The 18,355-nt window shown below is 49.4% G+C and overlaps 2 protein-coding genes across 6 annotated transcripts in view; one reads left to right on the forward strand and one right to left on the reverse strand.

The window, feature by feature from the left end:
• Marchf8 (membrane associated ring-CH-type finger 8) overlaps positions 1-6,398 on the forward strand; it is a 76,638-nt gene extending 70,240 nt beyond the window's left edge. For 4 of the 5 annotated variants that reach the window (XM_041636998.1, XM_041637022.1, XM_041637003.1 and 1 more), the window contains 3 exons: positions 511-691; positions 2,354-2,501; positions 2,858-6,398. In XM_041636998.1, the coding sequence (XP_041492932.1) occupies positions 511-691; positions 2,354-2,501; positions 2,858-3,159 (631 nt within the window). In that variant the 3' untranslated portion in view covers positions 3,160-6,398. The remainder of the gene's footprint in view (positions 1-510; positions 692-2,353; positions 2,502-2,857) is intronic. The other variant, XR_005972932.1, reaches the window with a different exon arrangement.
• Positions 6,399-7,496: 1,098 nt separating this feature from the next.
• Alox5 (arachidonate 5-lipoxygenase) overlaps positions 7,497-18,355 on the reverse strand; it is a 48,250-nt gene continuing 37,391 nt past the window's right edge. Inside the window, exons 7-14 of the mRNA XM_041639267.1 lie at positions 16,427-16,573; positions 12,229-12,432; positions 11,683-11,769; positions 10,958-11,136; positions 10,648-10,769; positions 10,272-10,372; positions 9,596-9,766; positions 7,497-8,106 (exon numbers count right to left, since the gene is read on the reverse strand). Coding sequence (XP_041495201.1) covers positions 7,927-8,106; positions 9,596-9,766; positions 10,272-10,372; positions 10,648-10,769; positions 10,958-11,136; positions 11,683-11,769; positions 12,229-12,432; positions 16,427-16,573 — 1,191 coding nt within the window. The 3' untranslated portion in view covers positions 7,497-7,926. The remainder of the gene's footprint in view (positions 8,107-9,595; positions 9,767-10,271; positions 10,373-10,647; positions 10,770-10,957; positions 11,137-11,682; positions 11,770-12,228; positions 12,433-16,426; positions 16,574-18,355) is intronic.

The following is an 18,355-nucleotide window of genomic DNA, read 5'->3' on the forward strand; positions in this document are numbered from 1 at the left end:
AGAATCATTTGGAATTTTAAGTGGAGAGAAAGTACTGTGATCTCTGCTCGATTTCCAAGAGAGGGTGGGAGGTGTAGCTCTTGTACATGTGACTTCATAGAGAGGCTTCTTAGAGTGGCCTTTGAAGCCACTGTACTATTTTGAAGTTGAGGATGCTGATTTGGGTTTTGTTTTTCCTCTAATGTCTTATATTCTGGAAGGTGTCTTTATTGTTGCCTAATTTTATCTTTCAAGTTTGAAGTTTTCCCTAAAAATGCCTATTTTGTCATTTCTTGTACCGTTGTTCTTCCTTTTCTGTTGCCAAATGCCATCCTGACGTTGCTGATATGGTAAGCTGACATTCAGCTAGTCGTGTTTTTTCTCATTTGTGCTTGTGTGTCTCTGTGCTGATAGTCACTTTTATGGTGTTTATTTCTGAACTTTCATTTGCGGAGGAATTGGCCTTCTGGTAGCGCACCATCTTCCCTGCTGTGGCCCTTCTTCCACTGATGAGTTTGTCTTCCGCCACAGGATCTGCCACTGTGAAGGCGATGACGAAAGCCCTCTGATCACCCCCTGCCACTGCACAGGAAGCCTTCACTTCGTGCATCAGGCTTGCCTGCAGCAGTGGATCAAGAGTTCTGACACACGCTGCTGTGAGCTCTGCAAGTACGAGTTCATCATGGAGACCAAGCTGAAACCTTTGAGGAAAGTACGTAAGAAGGGGCACTCTGGGAGAGCCGTCCTTTCAGACTGCCCTGGGCCACCCGTGGTCACTGCTTTAAAAATCGGGGGCTGGAGTTCGCGTTGTAGATGGTTGTTTCTGGGAGTGATATCTGAGGTCCGACCTTCGTTCATAAGGCTTCTCTTCTTTCGCACGGAGACTGTTCGGCTGTCCCTCTTCTCTCCCTTGACCACCAGCTGTCTTGTGACAACTTGCTCCGTGCTTACCTTCTTATGTGTTAACTGTGTGTTTTGTGTCTCTAGTTAGGACACACACTCCCCAACACTCAACCCAGTTTAGCACAGTCCACGTGTTTTGTATATTTTTGTTACGTATTTGCTGGATGAAAGGGTTTATGGATGAGGAGGTGCCCTAAGTCACTTCTGTCTCCTTGGCACTGGCTTTTTGTTCATCCTTGTCTGTTTCATATATCTCTTTCTGTGCCCAGCCCAAAAGATCACATTTGGAAGGAGAAAGGAGTTTTACAGTGTCAAAAGCATCACTAGGGAACTCACGTGTTATGGAGCCAACTAAGTGCTAAATTACTTGGCAGTGGAGCACACAGAGAAAGAAGTGATCTTCACGGGTGGAGGGCGTTGTAAATAGTTTGACTTTCGGAGTCATTCTAGCTGTGAAAGTTTTTCAGGCAAAGTAAAAGGGCTTTAGAGGGGTCAGATTGCCAATGGAGAAAAGTATCCTCTGAGGCTGCCGTGAATGTGGGCACTTCAGGAGTGTGAAAGGGTTGAGCTGTGGGCCTTTTAGGAAAGAGAGAATCCAGGCGCAGAGGACACCAAGATGCTGACTGTGCTTCGGTTGGGAAACCCGGGGATCTTGTGACTTCTAAAATCCCAATAGAAAGCAGTTGGGTATTAGAGAAGGCAGGTGCAAACTGCTCAAGAAAAGGTTTTGCCTGGCCAAAATCTCCTGGGACCTACTCTCTGTGAATCTGTCACATGATCTGGTAACACTTGGGGAGTATAGATCATCAGTGAAGCTCTGTTCTCAGCTTAGCCTGATAGTCTGTGGCCATCATTAGCAGAAGATGTGCAGAATGTTTACACTTTGTTCTCTCTCTCTACTTTTATGTCTTTTCTTCTGATTTGGGAACCAGTAAATGACAAGGCCAATCTGTTTGGAGTAAGTTAATGAGCTCCTAGAGGGATGGCACTGGCAAAGGCTGCTTGTACCAGGAACTCTTAAGCATCGATTTCAAGCTGTTGCTGCCAAAGTAGCAGAGGACCAAAGAGTGAGAGCTTCTGCCATTCCCCTTCACAGCATCGATGTGACTCATTGTAGTGTGTTGTGATCTCATCACTCTTCCATCCCTCCATGTCAGTTACCCATAGCTGCGTCCCAGCTGACATGCTCTACGCCAAGCTCTTCATTGTCTGCTTACAGGGATGAGAGACTAGCTAATGGGCGGGCACTGCTCATCTCAATCCCAGTTTTCCTTCATTGTACAGAAAGTTCCTGTGTCTGCTACCTCTTTGAAGCCAAGTGGTTCAAAGTAGTTTTGGGTGTTTGGGCAAATGGATCTGGCCTGGGAGTGGGAGGGAAGGAAAGCCGATCAAAACTGTGAGCAGCAGTCACTCCCACTGTGGCCCTTTGCTCTGAGTCTGAGCCTCATGCTCTCTGTGTTGTCTTTTCCAGTGGGAAAAGTTGCAGATGACTGCCAGTGAACGCAGGAAGATCATGTGCTCAGTGACATTCCATGTCATTGCTATCACCTGTGTGGTCTGGTCTTTGTATGTGCTCATTGACCGCACCGCAGAGGAAATCAAGCAGGGTCAGGTGACAGGTGAGTACCTGGGCCGTGAGATGGGTGTTGTACAGGCCCCGGGGCGCAAGGTCTGAGGTTCAGAGCTCTGTTTCTCTCAGGCCATGAACACCTGGGTTTGTAAAGGGTGAATACCAAGGAGGAGACACTAAGCATCTCTTTGGATATTACTCTGTGTCTTCAGAGTCAGTCACAAGAGATGAAACTTGAGACTCCTGAGAGAGCAGGGGAACCCATAATGAGAACCCTTCATGCTGCTTTTGGGGAGGGCGGGTCTGAGGAGTAACAAATCTTTTTGCTGGCTGTGGCGTTTAGAAGCTGTGTCCTAGTTACAAGTGAGGCTCCTGATGGGCTGACCAAGTCTTCTCCCCTTGCAGGAATCCTGGAGTGGCCTTTCTGGACTAAACTGGTAGTTGTGGCCATTGGCTTCACCGGAGGACTTCTTTTTATGTATGTTCAGTGCAAAGTGTACCTACAGTTATGGAAAAGACTCAAGGCTTATAATAGAGTGATCTATGTTCAGAACTGTCCAGAAACAAGTAAAAAGAATATTTTTGAAAAGTCTGCACTAACAGAGCCCACCCTTGGAAATAAAGACGGACATGGGGTATGTCGTTCCACCACAAATTCCTCTTGCACGGAGCCTGAAGACTCTGGAGCAGAAATTATTAACGTCTGACAGTGTGGAGGGCGTCATCTCACCGATGTCCACAAGAGCCGACGGGATTGGTTTACTGCCAACTGTGTTCCTTCCTTCTGTCATTTAATAGCATAGACTGGGCAGGTAACTATCGATAGTGGCCTCGCTTTTTCTCAACTCCTTGGTCTGAATATCCTAGAATTCCTGTGGGGCAAGTGCCACTTGGGTCCCTGTCTGCCAGGTTCCCCTGTGAACGGGGAAGGTGGGAGACCCCCAAGTAACCGTGATGAGGAGCTGACTGAGCCCCAGCCCCTGGTCTTGAGCAGAATAAGGAAGTAAAAAGCTAAACCAGGGGAAAGAAGAGTGTGGGGGAGACCAGTGGGAAGAAAATCCCCAGGGGACAGAGCCGCATAGCCGGGGAGGGCTGTGCTGGTGAGAGGGTTCCCATCTCCCGGACAAGAACTAGAGGCGGGAAGGGAGCAGTGCCTACACACACAGACCCCTGCCTTGCTCAGCTGATGTTGCCACACTGCTCTGGAACTAATACAGCCTTGGGGCCCTGTGTCTGCTGGGATGTGACTCACTGAGCAAACAGCACTTTATAAAAGTTTTTATTTTGCAATTCTTGTGTCTAGTGGGTGTGACACTTTAAAGAGCATCACATTTGGACATGTTCTCTTTATTGCCCTGTTATTCTTTGCATCAGGATTGTTTTGAAACCATTTCTGCCTTACATATTCTGAATAGTAGGGTGTCCTTCCCATATCCAGAAAAGAATCATGACTTGAAGCAAGACAGACAGTTCTGAGACATTTTTCCTTAACAGAGTCCCTGGGAGTCCGTGGATGCTAAGGACATGCTCTGTGTTTTGAGCCTGTTTTTCTGATAAGTCCTAGCTCCTAAACCTACCCATACATTTCTGTTTTGTCAGCATTAAAATGGAAGGGTTTTGAGATTTAATGGATCTAAATTGTGCTGAGTGTTTAGAAAATGCTCCTTTGACTGACAGAAGTCTCCAGATGGAATGGACACACTATGGACACCCCTGTGATTCACCTCTGCTGCCCACTGTGCTGACAAAGTTCTGTAGAGTCACTGCTGAGGGTGGGAGGTAGACAGGCCGGCTCTGGGAAGAGACCTTGGCATGAGCAGTCAACTGCCATGGGCCACTGCGTCACTGAGCTGGCCCACACCCACTCATCGCCTTAACCAGACCTGACAGGATCATTTAGGGTCCTTGGCTCCACATGTGATCCATTCCGTCATTGGGGTTACCTCCTGCACCATTCTTCACAAGACAGACAAAGTCAAATCACCACCATTAAATGGCCTCTGTCCCTTTAAAAAGTGTCCTGAACATTTTTTCTTGAAGGCCATTGTCACAGTGCCAGGCAATAGTCAACTCACAATGTGACATAGGAGAGAAGGGTACTCTCCTAAGAGCTGCTGTTGGTTACAGGGTCTTCAAGCCTCCTGAGGTGGAAGGTGCAATGCCTGGGGTCCTGAGCTTTGCTGCTTTACCTGTCTTCTTCAGAGACTGAGGAAACCGAAGATGAATCTTTTGTGGTTCCCAGTAGAAGCCCTGTGCTTGGTTCACAGGGCAGGTGGAGGCTGGAAGGCTGTGGAAGCAGGTGTTGTCCTGTTATTCCCTGGTCTACTCTCTGGGTTCATGAGTTCAGTTGTGGAACTGTTTTGCCAGGGGTTTCAGCCATTATTCAGTCAGCCCACCCCTTAGGTTAATCTCTCTCCCAGACCACATAAGCCTCCCTGTGCTCACTATGCCCCAAAGTGCAATTCCTGACACACCTTCTCAGTCTGGGATGCCAGATAGCTATAGACGGCCCGTTAGGGAGCCCTAGCTGTACCGTGCAGCAACTACTGCAGGTGAGTCCCTCATCCCGCATCTCTCCCTGATGTGAAGCTCCTACAGTGGGTGGGCAGTCACGTGAGGGTGGAGAGTGTTTGAAGCATGAAATCCCAACTTGCCACTGAGGCCTCTGTAGAGAGGAGAGTACCTCATTGGGGGTAGTCCCTGCACAGCTGTCCCGGGGCCTTATACCCCACATAGATAAGGTGACTTTAGAACCATGGCTATGTTGTTCTCTTCATTTCAGGAATGCCTAACTCCATATCTTCTCTGGCTCCTCTGATGAAATCTGTCCTTCATCCTTCTTTCCTGCCCGCTACCTCCTGCTCATTTTTCCTACAGGTTCTGTGATCTAGTAAACAAACACCTGTTGATGACTCAGTGCAGGAGACCAGCAAGGCATGCGCAGTGAAGCACAATGGCAGGGCTCTGGGTCTGCTGGGCTCTCCTAGTCCTGGCTGCTTGCCCTCTGAGTAGTTGTGCAGGGTTATCTGTCTATCCCACTTCTCCTCAGCATGAGCCTGGATATGGTGGGCAGATGGCATGTGGCTGAACCAAACAGATCTAGGATGAGGATTCAGGGCCAGGAGGCCTTAATTAAGGTCATATGAAGGAAGTAGTCTCAGGTGTCACTGTCAGCCCTGTCTCTAACCTGGCCTTTACCCCATGTGTCATGGACCCATTGGCACACTGTTGACATAAACTGCCACAAGTAAGTAGGTGGGGTTGTACCCACGTTTATTGCAAGAATTTCCTGGAAATTTTGTAAAGTTCTCTTCTTACTCCGAGTTTCTTTGTTTCTCCTTTCTGGCTTTAGCACACTCTTTAGTCATGTGACCTAGTTTCCAAACCTGTGGGTGTCTCCACCTGGACTCAGGCGTGCAGACCTCAAGCAGTGGGGCAGGAGACAGTTCAAGGCCTTGGGTGGTGTCTAAATGACAGGAGGTCAAAGGCTGGATGGGCAGGGTGAAGAGCTATAATCTTGTGGGTGTGGTTAGATACACATGCATGTTTGAAATACCACCCCATCAAATCTGATTTGAAATAATGCAGCTTATATCTGTAGCCCCCCAAAAGCCCAAAGCATAGGAAGATGAGGCATGTGTCTTTGTGTTGGAAGTGATTGATGAAGGTGTGTAACTGGTGCACATTTAGATGTAATGTTTAAAGTTGATTGTTAATAAAAACCAAATTTACACTGGTGTGTGTAGTGTAGTTTCTAAAAAGCACTTCACATTTTAAATTTTTCTTAGAGAATTTCTAGTAATCTAAATGTCTAATTTTTAAATCCTTTTGTGTATGTTCACTGTTTCTCAGTATTACTGCTTGAATAATTCTCTGTGTAGGGGATTTGTTTGTGCTATACACGGGTTGTCTAAAGGCAGCAATAAAGCTTTTCTTTACAAAGGAATTTTGTAATGAGAGTGTTTTCCAGCATACCTTTCCCAGCCCACACATTAGTAAAGAATGAGGCCATAGGGAGAGGGGGTCCAGAGGTGAGAGGAGAAGGGGATTTGAATTGGTGCTAAGGTCCGTATGACATTTGTTTTAGTGTCTGGGTTACTTCATTTAGTCATTACAAACCTGTTTCAAGAAACAAACATTAGCCAGATGTCCTGCTGGAAGGAAAAGGAGGGAATGCAGGCATTGATGCCTGTGCTAGCCCAAGGCACAGGAATAGATGAGGTGGGTACCCAGTCCTTCCAGGGCTCCCTTCTTTAGGGGAAGGCTATTCATTCCTGATGGTAACAGTAGAATCTAGGAAACAGCCTAGATGTCCTTTAGCTGGTGGGTGATCATGTGGTACCTATTTATAATGGAATTTTGTTCATCTGCAAAGAAACATAAAATTGGCAGTAAGTGGATGGAACTAGGAAACACTATACTAAGTGATGTGACCCAGACACAGAAAGGCATGTCACATATTCTCAGTCATATATGGGTCTTAGCATAAATTCAAGTCTGTAGATTTGTGTGTTTAATATGGAATACCAGTAGAGGCCACACAACTAGAAAGGTCCATTGGTGTCGAGGTGGGGAAGATCTTGTGAGTTGGGGTAGTAGACTTTGGATTTTTTATTGGTGATATGATGGAGGAAGGTCATTGGCTAATAAAGAAACTGCCTTGGCCCATTTTGATAGGCGATCCCTTAGGTAGGTGGAGTAGGCAGAACAGAATGCTGGGAGAAAGAAGCTGAGGCAGTCGCCATGATTCTCCCATTCCAGACAGACGCAGGTTAAGATCTTCCCTGGTAAGCCACCTCGTGGGCTACACAGATTATTAGAAATGGGCTAGTCCAGATGTGAGAGCCAAAAAAAAGGCTAGATATAATGGGCCAAGCAGTGTTTAAAAAAATACAGTTTCCGTGTAATTATTTTGGGTAAAGCTAGCCGGGTGGCAGGACACAGCCCGACGCTCCTATTTCAACAGTGATGGAAGGAGAGCAGTGCATTTGGGGGGTGGCTGGGATGTGGGATGTGGAGTGACACCTGTTTTAAATGAACTTTATTTTATAATAAACTCTTCATCCAGGAAGTATCTTTAGGTGCCTACTACATGCACGCAGTTGGACAAAGCATAAATAGAATAAGGTAGCCCTGACCCAGTCGCAACAGGTGTCGCTTACTTTGGTGCTACTTAGTGTGGAAGCGCTGGGCTGGGCTGTGAGTCATGGCTGCACAGCCCTGCTGCGGGTGGGAGGTCCCCGTACCCTGTATACTTCCACCAAAGACAAGGAGAAGCAGGAGCGCGTGCTGAAGCTTTGTGAAGCCCCCACCCCCACTCTAGATTAGCCGGGCTCAGGAGCAGCGCTGCTAGCTCTGGAAGGAAGAGGCACCAGCTGCCCAAAGGCTGGCCTAGAGCCTGCCAGGCAAGCTGGCGTCTGGCTGGCAAAGCCACCAGCCTTCCCAGAGAGATGCCGGGCCAGGGAAAGCCAGGCTCAGATGGCTACACTGTTGGGAATCCTGTCTGGTGACAGGTAGTAGTAGGGGAGTTTTTTGTTCTTATTGCGCTCAGCGATCACACTGACGATGGCCTCCAGGTTCTTGCGGAATCGGGTCATGGCTTCCTTCACTGGCTTCTCGATGAAGTGCTCCTCGGGGTACATGCCCAGGTACAGCTGAGGGTCAGACATGGAAAGACAGCCTAAGATGTGCCATAGATATTGCTAGGCCGTGTCCCAGCCAAAGAGACGTCTTTTGGGAGAGGGAGGGGTATCTGCTCAACTCTCATCACCTTTGACTTTTGCCACCTTCTGGGATTGATTCATATATACACGCAGTGACTACTGCTTGGCCATAGAAAGTGAAATCCTGTCTTTGGAACACAGATTAACCTGAAGGCCCTTGTGCTAAGTGAAAGGAGCAGGTTCAAATACCAGATATGTGATATTAAAAACTGCTATCTCTGCAGGTACGGTGACACACACCTTTAACCTCAGCATTTGGGAGGCAAAGGCAGGCATATCTTGTGAGTTCCCAGCCCGCCAAGGCTACATAGTGAAACCCTGTCTAAAAAAGAAAGACTTGCCTCCTCATCAGAAATTACCAGAGAAGAGGGAAAATGCCAAATTAGTGAATTGTAGGGTAAACAGTGACATAGAACAGTCTGAATGTTACACAAGGAAATGCTAGGTCAGATGCTATAACTGAGCAGTATCAATGTATACACAACACACTATCATAAATATGCAAATACTATGTGTGAGTAAAAAAAAATCATAGGGTATACAAATGCCACCTCCTTTTCCTTGAGGCTCAGGGATGGATGTAAAAGGAAGTTACTTCCTTGTTGCTTTTTAGACAAAGAAAGGGACTGTGGAACCTGACAGTTTCAGCTCTGGGAGTTCTGTGACCTCGGGGTCCTGCCCTGTGTCTTCCCCATCTTCCTTTTAAAGCTTGAGGTAGGCAGAGGCCCTGGGCTGATATCAGGAAGTGGTGGTAGTGGTGGTGGGTGGGTGGGTGGGGGAACGACACCTTGCAGGGTAATATGCCCCTTGCTTGCTTACACCAGTGTCTGTAAAGTATTCGGTGACTGGAAAGTGGTAGGTGATCTGGGGTTTAGTTTGCAGAAGTCAGACGACATCCTTTGACCAAGAATTTAGTCTCCTAGGTACGGCTCCTCTGGTCATTCCGAACACAAAACCAGCACATTAGCAAGCCTGGGGCATGCTGCAGGGGCTCAACCAAGGGAAGAGCACTGAGACATTGCACAGGGCCGTGTCTGCCAAGACCATCCCTTAGCATAGCTGTGAGTACCTGGAAGGCACACGGGGCTCTGACTTTCCCTGTAGGGAGCCAGGAAACCACATGGAAGAGATTTATCAAAAACTGGGGGAGTGTTAAGGGGTGCTAGCACACACCCCTCTTTGATGACTTGGAACGGAGCCTGTGCCCTCCACTGCCAGTCCATCCTGGGCTCAGACCCAGGCTGAGGACCTGGGGTGCACCCCCGCCAGCAGCTCCACCTTAGAGGTCAAGATTCTTGGCTGTAGGAGCCCAGCTAGAGCCCGAGCCCCAGAGATGGGGCTCATCTCTAAGGCACATCTCGGCTGGAGAATCGGTTGAAACTGCAGTGACCTGTACCACCTCCAGCAATTCTCGTCTCACCTCATTCTCTTGAAACTGGCTCAGTGCCCACACAGCGCCTAGATGCCAACATGAGCGGCCACGGTCTGGTAGAGTGTCCACAATCTGCTCGATGGTCACCACACCCTTGGCCGTGGGCGGTGGGGCCCGCATGGTTGGAGGAGCATTGGGGATCCAGGAACACCAGTCATACTGTGAGAGCAGGAGCAACAGCATGGGTGCCCAAGAAAGGCAGTGCCTACCCACCTTCACCCCACATGCTTACGGTTTTTCTTGGTTCATGGGGAACCAGTTTAGCAGGCTCCACCCCTCCCTGTGGGAACTACCCAACGCTCTGACGACCCCACCTCACCTTCCTTGGTCCCCCCTCTCCTGGTTCTTAAGTCGTACCTTCCACATATCCCTACTCCACCTCCTCTGTCTCCCTCCTTTGTCTTCCTTCCAGAGCCCCCTGGCCTCCGTTGAGGATATTCATGCCTCTCCCTCCTCAGACCCTTCCAGGGCCTGCAACTGTCCAGCCAGGTGGGTGTCTTTGGGAATGCATGCAGAATCCATGCCTCCTACTGCTGGTTCCAAGTTCAAGGACTCCATGGAGATGGGTGGGCCAACAGGGTCAGGGAGTCTGAGGTGTGAGGGGTGGCTCGGACTGTGGGGTGCCTGAGACCTTATTCCCCCAGAGAGGGCTAGGTAGGCCTACCTGGCCGAAGTTTACAGCTGCATGCTGGGCCGAGGCTGTGAAGATCACCACAGTCAGGTACTCTGACAACTTCTCTCTGCTCTTCAAGGACTTGGGGAAGCCTAAGATGGACCCACAGACCATGAGCCCATCCCTGTGAGGGACACCTGGCTCAGCCTCTGCCCTGCCTCCCCACCCATACTTTCTAAGATCTGCCCAAGAAAGACACTTGGAGAAGCCGGGGGTGGGGACTGCTCTGAGGGAGGCATTTGGTTGGGTGGGTACCCTAGAGTGGGGATTGGGTACCCTTGGAGGCAGGGTTTCCTGTCTCCTGATCCTCATGACTTTGAGATGCCTGGGTTCTGCAGGAGCAGAAGCAGAGAAAGTGACAGCCCACCTGAGGCTTTTGTGCCCCGCATGCCGTACATGTAAACATCCTTCACAAAGTCCTGCAGTTCCTGGTCCTCCTCCACCATCTGGTCGTTCTCATAGTAGATGCTCACCACCTCAGATGTGAACCTGGCTCAGGAGGACCGACAACAGTGGGTGCCCAGCAGGTCCCCCTGGTGATCCCGTCACTCCTCAGTGTCTGACTCTGGATGTCCTCCGCCCCCTCCTCCATCAACACCCGACTCAGAAGCAGGCCTGCCTCCTCCTCATACTCTTCCTCCAAGGTTTCCCTTCCCATAGAACCCGGCCACACTCACGACTGGATGGCCTCCCACACCAGAAGTCCGTCATCACGGTAGAAATAGTAGGGAATGTCCTCCGTGCTGTCCATGCCCCGGGCCTTGATGGCCTCCGGGAAGCACAGGGAGGAATAGGTCAGGTCCTGGATAGCCCTCTGCACCATCTGCACATGCCCGCCACCCCCGGTGGCATTGGCCTGGTGAGAGAGCAGAGCGCCTGAGCTTAGTCCATGCCCAGACTAACCAGCCTCGTCTATAAGAAACCTAGAGGTGGGGTGACTGGGCACAGAGTGTCCTGTGAGGTGCACAGGGCAAGCTCCCACTTCAGTGAGGGAGTGACATGGGAACTCCCATCCAGTGCAGTGGGCACTGTACAGCTCCAGCCGAGGGCAGGCTTTTGTGCAGAACACTGCTTCAGGGCAGTCAGTTGGAAGAGCTGGGCACATCAAGGACCTGGATGCACAGGGGTCGGGCATCTCTCTTCAGAGTGCCCTGAAGGTCACAGGCAGGATGGCAGGGGTATGGTAGGGTGGGAAAAGTCACAGCTATCTCGTAAGGTGGGAGGTTAAAGGGTGGTTTGGAGGGGGCTCAGAGACTGGAATAGGACCAGATGCATGAAAGAGTGACAGATAACAGGGAAATAAGGGTGGAGGCGCACAGGGAGAGGAGAGCTGGCTGTCGTTGGGGGACCTGAGTCGCCAGGCAGAGCTCTTCCAGACCCCGTGTGAGGAGAGGGCGCTCACCTTGTCAAAAAGGCCATACTCGCAGATAAGCTGTTCCCGGGCCTTAGTGTTGATGGCGATGGTGAACCTCACATGGGCTACCAGCAGCTGAGGAGAGGAGCAGAATCCTCAGTGAGGATCTGTGATAGATCTGGATCCCCACTCAGTTCTCCCCCAGCCGGCCCACAGTGCCTTGCAGCTGTAGGAGGCCTGTGGACACCACTCTGATGCTTAGTGATAATGGCCCTGGTGCTCGCCTAGGGCTTCACCGTGACAAAGTCTGAAGTCATCCTCTGAGGCTGGAGCCCTGTGTTGACCTACTTTGCCAAGAAGAGACTGAAGCGCCTGTAGCTGAGCCAGCAGTCAAGTGTTTGTGGCATTTGGGAAGAGAAATGTGACCTGACTGCCTTTTCAAACTCTGCTTCCTGGCCGCTGAGCGTCTGACCCAGGGCCCTTCTTTGTAGCCTACTCCTAGCCACCAACACCCCACCCCAGCCCTACCCCCTGGAATGCCATACGCTCTCCCAGATGTTCTTTCCCTCCGCATGGAGCCGTGGCGGGCTGTACCTTGAAAATGGGGTGCACAGCAGGCAACTGGCGGTACATGGCGATACCAAACACCTCAGACACCAGATGTGTGCGCAGAAGGTGGGTGATCGTCTGATGGACGTGGAAGTCACTGGAACGCACCCAGATTTTGGCCAGCAGCCAGTCATATTTGGCATCCGAAGGGAGAAAAATTGGGTTCTCTTCTCCAGGGGTTTGGTTGAGCTGGTGTGTTGAAGAAAGAGAACACAATCTTTTATTTCTCCTTTATAGCTTTGAGAGGGCCTGGCTCCTAGGGAAATTCCAGAAGAATTAAAAACATCAACAGTGACTTCCAAGTCAGCAGAAGCATGTGGGGAGCGGGGGCGGGGGAGGCTAGTGACATCTTACAGCCTGTTTATGAGCTGTCTATAACATCGGGACATAGGTACAGACCCCAGACGAGGAGCAAGCAGCTGCAAGGGACCATGGCCGGTCTTTCCTCCTTGACCCTCCCCACTGCCTGGCTTCCTCACACTTCACCCATTGCTGCTTAGTAGCCCTCTCCGTCAAGGCCTCATGCTGCTGAGTCCCCATTCCCAGGCCAGGCTTTGCAGCTGGAGCCCAGCCCCGAAGCCCCACCCTGAAGCTTTGCACCCAAGGACCCTGCTTGCCTTTGCCCTTCCGCTTGCACTCCATGCTTGGGCCAAGTGATTTTTCTCTAAAATGTGAAGGGTTTGTTATCTGCTATTTAAAAACTCACTTCTTCAACGCCAGAAAATGAGGCCCCTGAAGTTCTTGGTGATTTAGCTGTTGACATCACTGCATAAATTCCATTATGTCTCTGTCTCCAACACCAGGGCAGGCTGTGTTCTTTAGCATTTGTGACAGCAGCCATGTCTTGTGGTGATGGTGGTGGTGGTGGTGTGTATGTGTGTGTGTGTGTGTGTGTGTGTGTGTGTGTGTTTGTGTGTGTGTGTGTGTACTCAAGCACACATGCAGTAGTGCTCAACAAACCTAGGCACTTGCCCGGGCAAGGCAAGCACTTTCCTGCCGAGCCACGCTCTCAGCTCCCCTCATTCATTGCTCTTACCAAGCTTCACTCCAGAACTTGGAGGTGAGATCCCCTGCGAGTGGCAGCTAGTACGCCCCAACCTTGTCAGACAAGGAAACTTTTTTAAAAAACATTTTTTCTTTAAGATTTATTATGTATGCAGTGTTCTGCCTATATTCTGCCTGAAGGTCAGAAGAGAGCACCAGGTCTCATTACAGATGGGTGTGAGCCACCATATGGTTGCTTGGAATTAAACCCAGGTCCTCTGGAAGAGCAGTCAGTCCTCTTAACCTCTGAACCATCTCTCCAGCCCGGCCAGACAAGGAAACTTTTGAAGACCTAGCATTCCAGAGGGCCTGCAGAGAGCAATGTGCCGGAAACGGGTTCTCTAGCCAAGAGCAGCCAGGAAGGGCCTTGGGGCTCCAGTAGAGGCTTGGCAAGACTTAGCGGTGTCCTCTAACATGGCAGGTGGTTTTGCGGTTTAAATCTGATGTCCCCGGGTGTTTGGACACTTGGTTAGCTGGCAGTACTGCTCCAGAAGGTTTGGAACCTGTGGGAGCTGGAGCCTTAGGCTTTGAGGCTCCACTGCCCTGCCCTCTTCCAGACTCTTTGCTCTCTCATTGTTCATGGAGTCGAGCACCCCATTCCCGCTGCCCTGCCTTGCCCTCCACGATGGACTGTATCCCCTTAAACTGAGCACCCAAATCACTCTCCCTTGAATTGTTTTCATTAGGAATATTGACACAGTGAAAGAGGTTACAAGTAACTGCCTGATTTGTCTCTCCATCCATGGCGGCAGTGGCCAATAGAAATACAATGTGAACAACACAATTCAAATTTTCAGGAAGCCATTGCTTTAAGCTATCCCAGCTTAACAGAGAGCACAAGAAACAGTAAGAATGTCACTTCATAACCAGCCACAAGGGCTCACTGCTTTGGATATGTATGTATTTATGTCTAATTTTCATAAACTAAGCCTTATTGAGGGACTTAGGCCTCTTCTTACTTTACTCATTTGTTCCCCAACCTGTTCTGTCACCAGCCTGGTGACCCTTTGTCCTCTGTTTCATCAAGTTCACACCAACGCCTTCCCGTGTAAAGTATGTAGTTTGTGGTGTGCTGCGTTCCTGAATCCATTTTGCATAAATGAGATGATATCATCCATGTTCCCTTTCTTGTTTTTCTGCTTTGGTAATAGCCTTGTGGAGATCCAAGTCAATCAAGAGCTAATGTAGTCCTCTTGGAAGGCACCCAGCGCTGCAGTGCTCCCTGGTTCAGATTCATCCCCTCAACCCTCTCCTACATTCAGACTGTCTGCAGCCTCACACAAACCCAGATCATGATCCCCACCCTCTAGCATGCCGCTCTGGTGATCCTCGGAAAGGCTACTTCAGCGAGTGCATTCTTGGCAGAGAACCTCTTCGCACTGGTTCAATTGTCCTGGCCATGCCAGCCCCAACACTGGGATCCACGGTCCTTTTACAGTCCAGCCTGAAATCCAGACTGTTGCAACATCTGTGGACCCTGCTCAAGTGCTGACCCAGGAACTGTACTGCTACCAATGCCCTGGGTGGCATCCATTTTCCTGGGTAGGCCTAGAGAAAGGGTTAGCCAGATCCTGTGGCTTGTCCAATGCCTTCCTTCCTACTAGCACTGGGGAAGAACTGAGATTGAAGCCAGGTCCCTGGTTCTAGGAGGCTCTAATAAACATGTGTCTTAAATAAGCTAGTTGAGAACACCTGTCAGTGGCAACTCATCATCTTCCAGTGGTGATTTCCCACATCCCCTGCGCCTTCATCTAATGTTTCTTACAAGCTTTCTCTGATAAGAGGCTGAGGACTCCTGGAATGCAAAGGGGTGGGGAGCCTGGAAAACTAGGGGTGGAGCCCTATAGCCAACTACTTTAACCAATTAATTGATTAATTAAAAATTTGACACTAGATATCACTCTGTAGCCTAGTCTGGCCTTGAACTACAGTCTGGGATTATACAGATGAGCTAAGAGCAGGCTTGGTACAGCCAGCTTGAATCCCACCTCGGTGACTCACTGTGGTTACCTGTACCTTAGTCTCCTTAGCTGGGTAAGATGGTAATCAGTAAGGCGGTAATTACACACAGGGAGACAGGCACTGTGTGAAACCCCAGTGATCATATGCTTTCTGATCCAGAATATTCAGGATGTCAGCAATGTGTATGCTTCATGATATGGTAAGTCTCTCCTCCAGGACTGGGCAGCATAATATATTTAATATTTATATTCAATACTGCGATGTTTCTGTAGGGAGCCGTTCATGTATCTTATTGAATGGAACAGAAGTTCTAAAAGTCCTGAACCTTGTGGTTCAGAGGTTTATTTGAAACTAACTGATTTGCAGGAAAATTGAAAATGTATCGCAGTTTTACAGTCTTGGTCTTTAGGCTAAGATCAAGCATAGTGTCTGCTCTCAGGTACTTAACATACAGCCGCTTTCGGGACTTCTTAGATTGCCCAGGCAAGAGCTTTCGGAGCACGCAGGGTCAGCCCACATGTCCAGCTGTTGTTGTTCCCATTGTACCCACTGTCTAGGTCACAGGCACTGTGTGCTGACTGCTCATCTTCACATCCACTATGGTGTCTCTGTAAAGCTCACCCCCCAGGGACCCTCACTTAGACCTGCTTTGCCATTCCTAAGCTCCTCCTTGCTGTCTGCAGTCAGCTCTCACAGGACAGGTAGAGAAAACCGTGTGCCCACCTGCCTCCCGTGAGACTGCTCCCCTGGCTGTCCTTGGCGTGGCGATGATCTACTTGCATGGAAGACAATGCCCTGGTGAGGACTCTGACATCGCTCAGTGGCTTCCATCTGCAACTTAACTCCTGGCTTCACCTAGCTGGCTTGTGCGGGCATGTTTATTTGGGAACGCTGGTCAGGAGGTGTGTGGGAGGAAGAGCATGTCATTGCAGGACAAGCCTTCGCCAGTGTGCTCAGCCCCAGGAGGGCATTTCTCAAAGTTCCCCCAGGGAAAGCCACCATCTGCCTCTTGTGGTGTAGACAGCCTGCTTCACAGCAGCCCCGAGTCCCAATAGCTCATTTTTTTCTTCTAACCCAGTGAAAGTCGGAGCGAGAGTTGTCAGTGTCCCGCAGCACAGCGGGTAAAGCTGCCCCAGAAGCTCCTTCCCTGCCTTCTGAGGTTGAGCAGCCCACCTACCTGAATGGCAATGGGAACAATCTTGTTGGCTAGGTTCTTATATAGCAAGCAGATGGGTGCAGCTAGGAACTGGTGTGTGCAGGGATCCGTTTTGTTGGCATCGATGCCATCCAGTAGCTCATAGTCCACGATGAAAATGTTCCCTTCCTGCAGGAGGCAGAGAAATATATTCAAGCTACTTTAAGCAGAAAAGGACCTGAGAGCCAGGCCGGAGTATGATGTGAGTGATGGTCTTCAGGGCACCCTACCCCTTCCCTGTAACTTAGTGTGTAACACGCCCCTAGAAACTGTTAACTAAGAAGTGTTAATTAACTCCTCACTTGAGTGTTCACAGTAGCCAAATCCGGGGTGACAGCCTGCTATCCCTGCCTTTATTTTGTGTTTGTGTTTTTCACTTTGGGTCAGACTCCTGCCAGCTCCGTAAGTCAGCGTGTTTATCACTGGAGGGGTGTCTGTTTAACCTATTTTCTCGCTCTTCAAGGCCAAGGACACAGGTACGGTCCTCATTCTCTCCTGCAGAATATATTTAATACAACAATGTATTTTACTTTTACATGAAACATGGAAATCCATTCCAGTGTCATATTGAACAGAACAAAAATTCTATGCTGCCTCCTTCGTGGTTCTGAAGTTTATTTGAAATCAAAGTATTTGCTGTAAAAATGTCAAGTGTGCCACAGTCTTGGGTTCCAGAAGCAGCTAACACCTAGCAGGACTCTTACTCAAGTGCTTGCACCAGGATAGCAACACTACAGCTTGGAGCAGAAGCAATCATCCCTTCAATCAACAGCGAAGACTTCTTTGGACCAGTTGCAGAACCAAAGCGATGATCAAACAGACCACATCATGCCAGGACTGCTTATCACACTCCATCTTGTCCCGTGCCCCAGATCTGCCTCTATTTAATCCTAAAGCTCATGTCAGTGCCCCAAGGTGAATTGGGGGTCACTGAACCCCGTTATCTCTTCCCTCCCACGTGTCCACATTGGTTAGACATCTCTCTCTCTCTCTCTCTCTCTCTTCTTTTTACTGCATTGCTCATCTCTTTTGCTGGTGTGCTGGGTTGGGTGGCCTTGCCTAGCCTGTCTTAGCCTCGGGAACCTGGATTTTTGTTCTAAAATTCTGGTTAAAGTGGAATTCAGAATCTATGGGTTTGAGGTTTCTAGCTCCAGGGCTGGTTGACAAGTGGAATTTTCAAAGCTAGGATGAAAGACTGACCATGACTAGCTTAGGTTCACTGTAACCGAAATCTGCTTGATTCTCATGAAGAAAGCTATAAGACCACTCTGAGGGGTTAGAGGGGACAGATGAAAGAAGCCAAACACCCAAATGGCCCTGCAGGACTTCATTTGGATCATGTTCAACACTCGGCAAATTAGCCATTGTCGTCCAGGGCAAGTCCCTCTTAGAAGGAAGAGATGGGAAAGAGTGGGGCTACTCTGCACAGATGCAGGGGAAAACAGGCTCCTTTGAGGCTCCTTCGAGTCATGTTCCAAAAATAAGTTTTACTGAGAAAGAGTAAAAAATATTTAGGGGTTGGTAGCTCTGTGGTAGAGCTTTCTTAAACATTTGAGGCTCTGGATCTGATTCCTAATACTGGAAACAACAATTTAGAGCTGTGAGTTTAGCGTGTCACTGAGGCTGGCAAAGAAAGGTGTCTCAAATGATGGAGGGCCCTAAGGACTGTGCTGGTGTGTTAGCTGGGGCCAAGACTCTAGTCAGTGATGACTGTTAGATTATTGGATAACTGTCACGTGATCTAAACCACAGCAGAACATCGTGATCATGTGTTTGATGGGTCAGCTCAAAGTGAAGATAACCCGTAAGCCAACTTCCCTGGAAGTGACAGGGGCTCACCAGTAAGAGGATGTTGTCTTGGAGAACAAAGAGAACAAAGAGAAGCTGACTTTTGGGTGGCTGGGGACCATG

This window comes from Microtus oregoni, unplaced genomic scaffold, assembly GCF_018167655.1.
Source record: "Microtus oregoni isolate MIOR12 unplaced genomic scaffold, Mior012 000002F_ref0000024, whole genome shotgun sequence".
NCBI lineage: Eukaryota > Metazoa > Chordata > Mammalia > Rodentia > Cricetidae > Microtus > Microtus oregoni.